Source organism: Micropterus salmoides, unplaced genomic scaffold (genome assembly GCF_014851395.1).
Source record: "Micropterus salmoides isolate LMB-PRFRI ecotype aquatic unplaced genomic scaffold, ASM1485139v1 Ms_hic_scaffold_14, whole genome shotgun sequence".
NCBI lineage: Eukaryota > Metazoa > Chordata > Actinopteri > Centrarchiformes > Centrarchidae > Micropterus > Micropterus salmoides.
In genome coordinates this window covers 31,530,171-31,539,387 of record NW_024040485.1, presented here as the reverse complement: position 1 = coordinate 31,539,387, position 9,217 = coordinate 31,530,171, and the positions used below count along the sequence as shown (strand labels likewise).

At 40.7% G+C, this 9,217-nt stretch overlaps 1 gene segment (V, D, J or C); it reads left to right on the top strand.

Moving 5' to 3' along the window:
- The first annotated feature begins 4,816 nt into the window (after positions 1–4,816).
- LOC119902698 lies at positions 4,817–7,472 on the top strand. The segment is given in 3 exon segments: positions 4,817–5,330; positions 5,447–5,515; positions 5,828–7,472. Coding segments are annotated over 3 exon segments (540 nt in total).
- Positions 7,473–9,217: the final 1,745 nt, after the last annotated feature.

Below are 9,217 nucleotides of genomic sequence, written 5' to 3'. Positions count from 1 at the left end.
TTTTTTGGAGAGGTGCAGAAACAGGGGGTCTCTGCATGATCAGATAAGGACACTTACTTAGCACCAATGGGTGAGGGGTGGTTTGGAATGTGGTACAAAACATCTCTTCTCATCTCATGGCTACGTATAATTTTAATACAGTTATGAAAATTAATATTTCCGGGAATATTAATTTATGACTTGAAACTAGGAGCACCACCTAAAGATTTGCTTGTCCGCCCAAAGCTTTAGGTCCTTGAGTAAAGCCTGAGAATTACACAAATTTCTGGTAATTCATTAGTTGTTACTGGTTCCGTTACCGCTACCGTTGCCGCAGGTCCCGTAGCGAGGCTCGATGCCGGTTGGCTCGTGGAGTCGGTTCTGGCCCGACCCCAGTGGCTTTTTCGAGTTGAGTTCGAAACCGGTGGATTTGATAAACACACATTCGCCGTAGGTTCGCGAGGCCTCGGGAATATCGGCTGTTTAATGTTGCTGAGATTAAACAGGCAGCTCCAAACAAAAAATCAAAAATCAAAACTCCCGCTAAGAAAATTGGGATTCAGGGTCGTAGCTTTCTCAGCTCGTCTGAAGAAAATTAAGTACGAAACGGAAAAAAATCGGAATTTCAAAAAGTAAAGGAAGTTAAGAGAGCGTATAGGTTAGTTTCAAGAGAGTTTTTAGAGAAGAGGTGAGCCAAAAGACAACAAGGCCCTTTATTTGACTTCATTAGGTAGTGGTGACGTCAATTTGGGAGTGGGTCTCAGGGGAAGTCACCCCAAAGGGGTTAACTTTCTTTTGGGATACGTTGCGCGTATTTCCCTTTAATCTCTCTCCCACAATATGTTGGAAAATACTTAGTTTAAACATTCGGATAAAGACAATAAACAAGGCTAAACACTATGAAAAGGTTATAATGGTTATATAACACGTAACAAAGCTTAATTACCTGTCCTCAGTAAACTTGCTGGTTACAATGTGGAATTACACCTAATCATCACCTGGGTCATCCAGGGCGTCGGCATGTCCCCCTTCATCATCGTCACTGATCAGGAGGGAGGCCCTTTCTGCAGATTGGTTGTGAAGGCGGTGGAGCTCTGGTGACCCTTTCCTCCGGTGCACAAGCATCGCATCAAAGTTTGTTTTTTTACCCACCAACAACTTCAGCTTCACCAAAAGGAACGTCAGTGTCACTGAGTTAAATTTCTTTTTGTAGCTTCTCTGTCAGACGAGCAGACGAGGAACGGGAAAAAGCCTCGGCAGTCCCGATGCACTCGGAGACGTCACGCTGGGAGCCCCATGACCGAAGCCGCCGCGTCGACTCAGCGACCGCCGGGCCCGAGCCACGGGGAGAGCGCATCCGGCCGTCTTCGGAGAAAAGAGCCGCACGGGACCTCAGCGCCCTCAGGGGCAGGGCCTCGCAATGGCCGCGAGCGGCCCCCTCGAGAGCTGCCTGGGCGTGCGGCATCCCCAGACAAGACGCACACAGGGCACGAGTGTCCCCAGCCGTGATGTTGACGCGGGCATGGGAAACACACTGCCTGAACTGCTCACCAGCCATCTCCTCTGCCAGACTTCCTTCCAGGTAAGAAATTTCCTCTCGTGGTTGCCGAATAGAATAAAGCTAATGTGTCCGGTGTGCCGGCGTGCTTATATACGCCTCCAGTTACGCCGTCACACGCTACCGTTCTAGCAACGCCGATAGGATCGGAGTAGTTTCACTCATGGTTTCAGCCCTGCCACGCCCAGAGGCGTTCCCATAGTGTCGTCACCGACGCAGTTCGAGTTCCCTCGAAGGGGAACGAGGTAGTGCAAAGTCAACTTTATACCAAAAAACATTCAGTGCAAAAAAATATCTAAAAACAATACAAATTTTTAATATTAAGATGTCTGTGAAGTTAAATAAAATATTATGAACATAAAAATAAATCTAAGTTAATATAAGGGTAAAACTAAATAGAGCTAAAGTTTTATCCTGCACTATTTCCACAGAATAAATGCTCGGTACACAGCAAGCTGGCAAAAATTACAGCCAACACTTCAGAGCAAAACACGAGTGCTTCTTACTCAAACCCACACCAAAGTGTATCTTAATATCTTAATAACACAAACATGAACAGATTAACTGGAGGGGGGTCACAGTGTCTGACTCAGTTGTGTTTCTCCATTCTGCCTCTCTGTCCTTCCTTTCAGACACATTCCCACCTCTCATTACCATTTCTCCACCTGTCCACCAGGTGTCCTCAGATGTTTCCATCTGTCTCAGTCACCTGACTCCCACATCCAGCCACTCTCCCCCGCACTGAGCTAACATCTTTCCCACCATTCCCATCACCTGACCTCCCCGCCCACCTGCTCACCTGTTCCTCATTTCCCTCACAAAGCTCAGTGTATAGTTTTTTGTCGAATCTCCTCCTTAGGTACGCTGTAGCCTATGCATAGCCACGTGTGGAGAATATTTCTTAAGGGGCTTTGTTGATGTGACAGGGAAAAGTAAGACAGCTCTAGCTTAGAGTAATTTAGCTGACCCCATAAGTGTTTTCTGACATTCTAGCTTTAGGTGTTTCTCACATGTACTTAGACTGATTAGTTAGAGACAGTAGCTCAGGCGTCAGGCTGGCAGATATCAGTGTTCTCTGGGAATCTTACAAGAATATTTACAAGAACTCACTGGCTCCACAGATCAGAGAACCACTCATGGATAGTGAGAGATTCCAATATGACGAAGCATTGGAGTCTAAACATCAGATAGATCAGTTGTAGGTGAAAGAAGACCTAATAGAGAAACCTACAGGCACTGGGGGGAAGAAAGAAACATAAAAGGGACCACCAGATGTTCTCCTTCAGATTCGGTGTTGGCATTTGATGCTAACACCGGCTAACAAAGGCTTTACAATCTGTACAGCATACAGCACCGTCTATCCTTAAAGTCTTGATACAGATCAGAAATAATCTCTGTAAACAGATATCTGCATATGAATGTGTTCTGGTTTCTGTTTGTAGTCCGAATAGTATTGACCAATCAAATCTGAGCTGGTTTTGGTTGCATGCAGGTCAACAGTCCGTGTGGAGAGCAAATAAGGCAGAAACCATCGGCTATCATCTGATGAATATTTAACTTCAGATTAGCTTTTATATCAGATGACAGCTGATGGGCTCTCAGATTGCTTATCGGACTGTAAACAATGACAAGAGCACAGAAGAGGAAGTCTGGGCCTGGACATCTGCATCTTCTTCTGAAGAGTCAGAATCAAGTGAATTAATGAAGTGAATCCTCTGGGGACCAAGAATGTCTGAACAACAATGTCAATCCATCCATCCTTTGGTCCAGGTCCAGTCCATCTGGACCAGCAGACATCAGCATGCACAGAGCAACACTGCTAGTGTGTCTAAAAAGACAATAAAAGAAGAGACAGTCATGTTGATATGAACATTAGAGAAACACATCATGCAGCTGAAATATGATCCTGGTTCATCATCTGGACTCGTTCACCTCAGCTGACACATTCAGCAGCTGACAGGTTTTTGTATTACTCTGTTTCACTGTGGGAGAAATCATCTTTGGCTCTGGAACTAAACTGTATGTAACAGGTAAGAATAAACATTTTCCTTCAGTTGTTTTATTGAACAAGTTAAAATGTGTTTTTAATGAGTTTCTGCTGCTTCAGGCTTCAAATATTAGTTTGTTCATAATTAGTAGAGTTCTTGCAGCCGTGCAGCTATTGTTACATAAAAAGGTTCATAATTCCTGAAAAGATGTTTAAATCTCACTGCACAACTGAAGTTATTCTTATTTTTGCACCAGCAAAACTGATTCATATGGAAAAAGTAAGATATTGACAAAGTTGTAAATATACAGTATTTGATCCTCTCAGTGAGTCAGCGCAGTCTATTGTTTTTGAAAAGACATTTTACTATAAATATGTTGTACAGGATAATTTATTCATTTTAAATGATAAAATTTACATCACGACAGTCAGATACTGATAATATTGCAATAACTATAATTTATGTATTTATATATGTGAAATAGAGTGATACAAAGTCGCTCACACAAATATATTTGCATTTTATACTTTTAATATAAATACAAATAGTTTGTGATGCTTTATAATTTAAATTATAAAACATGTTTTCAAAAGTATATGGTAGTAAAAATGATGTATCAGGTTCTTTATAATTTTAACATCACATTATTACATTATTAAAAAGTAATCAGTCAATAGTGAATCTTATTTAATATTATAAAGCTGTCTTTATTCACATTTAACATATTAAACAAAGACATTATTGATGTATTGATTAGTTGTTGAGTGGTTAAAGTTCAGAAATTATAAATAATGTACGTGACTTGACTTGAAATTATTTTATGTGAAGTAAATATGTAATTTGGTGCAATATGTATTTTTACCCTAACATGTAAACAGTAGTTTTGATTCTTATGTAATGTTTGATATTATGTTACATTAAAATGTACTTATATTACAGTATTGTTGTTTCATCAGACTTTCGATCATGTATCTGAACATATATGTAAATTGTGTTTTATATAGAATTTTTTAATTTTAAAACTTTATGAAATTACTGATGCAACAATTAGATTTTTTGCCGTTAAAATAAAGTATATGATATATAATGTCTAAGTAAATGTAAAAGTATAACTAATTTAATGTGAACGTAAAAAATACCTTTATTAAAATATGTTTATTAACCCTAATATATAAAACATTAAGTTTTTAAAGGGGATATTTCATAATTATATTATAAGAATCCAGCATATGTAGAACTGCTAAATAAGTAAAATTCTTTTCTTTCCTCATATAACATAAATATTATTATTATACATGACGTGTGTGATATGAAGGTGAATCCAGTCCATGTAGTGAACTGTGTGCTGTATTGATGAGGAGCTCAGTGATCAGAGTCCATGTAGTTTCCAGGATCAGACTGAATGCAGTGCTGGAAGCTGCTGTTGACTGTGTGAATGTGTGTCTGTGCTGCTTGTTGCTGCTGTCAAACTTCAGCTGAGCCGGTAGTGAAGCCCGTGGTGAGCGTGTACCCAGCAGCATCCAGAGCCCACCATGAGGGGAAGAGCTCCCTGCTGTGTGTGGCCTCAAACATGTTTCCTCCTCTGGTCCGCTTCTCCTGGAAAAGACGAAAGGTGAACGAGTCTCTGGAGGAGCAGGCACCTGCTGAGGAGGTGCAGGCACCTGCTGAGGAGGTGCAGCTGGAGCTCAGAGAGTCGGGACGCACCGCCGCCATCAGAGTGATTCATCAGGACGCTCTCTCCAAATATAAATACCGCTGCTACGTCCAGCACGAGGGGGGGGAAGTGAAGGCCCAAACAGAACAAGGTAATGAAGGCTTGGTGACTGTGTTCAGCAGAGATTCAGCTTCATGTGGAGACGCTGTCAAAGAGAGCAGAGGAGCAGAGGACTGACATTTCTTTCTGACTCCTTTTCTGTTTCAGAGGTTCCGGTGGCCTCCTGTCCTCCAGAGAGAGAGCCAGCAGACCTGGCAGCTCTGCAGCAAGCTGACTGTAAGATCACCTGCTGCCTCTCTGCATAGACAGCTCCAATGTTCTGCTGCAGTTAGGGCTGCATGTAAAAATCAACTAGTCTGACTTCAAACTCATAATAACCTGTTTCTTTTTAAATATAGACTTTCTGTTTGATCCTTGAGGGACTTTGTCAGAAATTGTAGTTAGTTGTGAATTAGAAAGTTAATTGTAGTTCTTAACTTTAAAGGAGAGAATCAGATGGGACTTTGAAGCCGACCCGTCTTCACGTCGTCCCACCTGGAAGGTCCCAAGTATACTAATGATATTCTGATGTCTCTGTCTGTCTGTCAGTGTCCTTCCAGTCTCAGTGCAGGGTGAAGCTGCTCTGGCTGCTGTACACAGTGCTGATAGTGAAGAGTCTGGTGTACTGCTGTGGACTCCCTCTGCTGTGAATCCTCAGAAACAAGGGACCGTCCACCGGCTGCACACATGATGACTGACTGTTTTCTGCTCGCCTTTTCTCACCATCAGATCTCATCAATTCATCTCAGTGATCACCACTCAGAAATGTTATGTTGTGCACAGGTTAGATATAGTCTTCAAAAAAATATAAACACATATATTTGCAGTTACTGAGTGTAAATTCTGTGGTATAGTGTTATTTTGATCATCTAGTTTATTTCCTCTTGTAGAAAATGTAACTGAATTATTAGCTGTCTGCTAGATATTTTATCATTTACAATATTTGTCTGTTCTCTTTTTAATACATTATGCAGAGTGTGGTAGAATTCTTTTAGAGTAACTTTCTCAATAAACTAAAAAAATCACAGCATCTGGGTTTTATAAACATCCTTGTTTTTATGGATTTCGGGTTGGTCTCATAGCAAATAGTTAACTTCATTGGCAATGTGAGTTGACAGCTACAAATAATTTGACTCAGGTTGTAAGCAGCTCACAATATACTTTCACACAGCGCCAAGAACAAATGTACAGGAAGATATGAATATAAGCACACAGCTAAACAAGGACAACAAAGCTAAACAAAGATGAGCGAACATAAACATATAGCTGTTATATACAAGTCATTTTATAATTGTGTCAGTGTGGATGTAAAACTCTACGCTGATGACACTGTTGTTTACACACATGAACAAACAGCAGAGCTGCTGTGAAGCTACAACTGCTATAAAATGATCCCACAGCAGCTCCATCAGTCGGGTTGAAGACTGACTGTCGGCAACATGATGGCTGTATTTATTTCTTCTAAACCAATAAAATGCTGCTTAACTTTTTATTTTGCCTGCTGCCGTTTTGAAACGTTGTTTAGTTATTATTCCCATGTGAACACTCTGCTGTCTGACTACCTGTTAGAATCAGTGTGAGGTCATAAAGTGGGATCAGAGCAGACTGCAGGTGGTTGAACATATCTCCTTTTATTTCAGCTTCTCAGCTCTGAGTTCAGGATTTGAGCTGTTTCTCTCACAGATTAATAACAGATCAAAACTGAGACAGTGAGTACTGAGCGCTGAAATCAAACTGAACTTCCTAGAATGATTTGACGGTTGTAACTGTCATTGTGTTATTAATGTGAAAAAGTGCAGCTAGCGGTGAGGAGGCTGCAGAGCAGAAACCCACACTGCTGCAGGAAAGGAAGTGCTGATTGGCTGTCAACAGTTTTTTTTTATGAGTCCTAATAACCACTGAGAACAGATTCATATCTGCTGCTGTACACACTCATCAACTCCTCTCCCTCTCTGTAGCTGTTTGTCTTTTCTCTTGTTGTCTGGAAGCCTTTTTTCCACTGAGCCCTCCACCCACACAGAGTTGAACTGAGCCCAGAGACCAACAATGACGACCCACCTGGAGGTCACGTCCATGGGCTTTATTTATGGGGATTTTAGCCATCAAAGGTGAACTTTACAGTTTACACTTGGTGTTGATGAGAGCCAACAAGTCCTCATACAAACATGACTAAAGGCTTCTTTGTCAGAGCCGGAAACAGAAACACATTTCATCACAATCCATCCAATAGTTGTTGAGGTATTTCAGGAAGGGCTTGGTAACAGGAGCTGAAGCAGCAGCGGCAGTAAAAGGCCTCATAAGTGAAGCAGTGCATTGTTGTAGCCACTAGAGAGCAGCAGTACTCCCAAATACACACTACATACTAATATTATGCTCCAATAATTCTATTATACTACATTTTAATGATATTATACTACATACCAATTTTGTATTCTGTACTGTATGACTGTGCCATGGGCTCACCAGTATCACCTATTGTGCCTAACATCTACATGGAAGGTGGAGAACAAAGCCCTGAACTCCTTCAGAGGAACAGCACCGAGCCACTGGTACAGGTATGTGGATGACACGTGTCAAAATTAAAACCCAGGAAGTGCATACCTTCACAGAACACATCGACTCTGTGGACAGTAACATCAAGTTCACACGAGAAGATGTCCACAACAGTTTACAGGAAACCCACAAACATGGACCAATACCTACTTTTTGATTCCAACCACCCACTGGAACACAAGCTAGTTGTCATAGACAGATACTGGTCCACCCCAAAGACCACATACCCAAACACATGAAAAGCAATCTAGTGTATGCGGTCCAATGCAGTGAGGAATGCACAGACCTGTACGTTGGGGAAACTAAACAACCACTACACAAACTCCTCAGGTCAAGACTCAGCAGTTTACTTACACCTGAAGGACAGAGGACACTCGTTTGAGGACCACCAGGTGCACATTTAAGAAGGGGAGGACGATCTTTTGAAAGAGGTGTCAAGGAAGCCATTTACACAGGGGTGGAGAAACCGTCTCTGAACAGAGGAGGGGGCCTAAACCACCATTTACAATGCTGTACTTTCAGCACTTCATAGGAAATAAACAAACGTAACCTCTTGGCCTCAGGTGAAGACACCAGGAGCACTAACGAACCAGTATCAAGTATCTTCAACAAAGTCCAATTGGCTTGTGATTTTATCCTTCCTTGGAAAACTATGAACTGGACGAGAAACTTCAGATATATTATACCTCATAATACTTCTATTGTACTGTTATTATACTACATACTCATTCTATTACACAACATACTCATCTATCCTACTTACTACTTCTATTATACTACATACTCTATTATCATTTATACAAATTATTTTAAACTAAATGCTACTTCCATTATACGACAAATTAATCCTGCTGCTAACATGTTCCTACTCGACTCCCTTTGTACTGATATTTATAGAACTAGTAATAATAATAATTGTATCAATTATTTATTTTCAGTCTGCACCACTACTACCTTTACCGTCTGTATTACTGTGTGGATATTCAGTTGGCTGTAATGAAGTATTAAACTGTAGTATTTCTACTTCTACTTCAGTAAGATATATACACTGTAACATTTCTACGTTTACTTAAGATTTTACATTGAAATATTTCTCTTGGTAAGATTTTAAATGTAGCTAGAACAGAGGAAATATAATCTTTTGTCCTGGTTTTTGTCTGAACACGTGCTGCAGCATTCTGGATCAGCTGGAGACTCTTATGGGACTTGATTCTTGATGATAAGGAATTGCAATAATCCAGGCTAGTAGTAACAAATGTGTGGACTAGTTTTTCTGCATCATTTTTAGACAGGATGTTCCTGATTTTTGCAATATCACGTAGGTGAAAAAAGACATTCCTTGAAATTTGTTTAATGTGAGACTTAAACGACATGTCCTGATCAAAG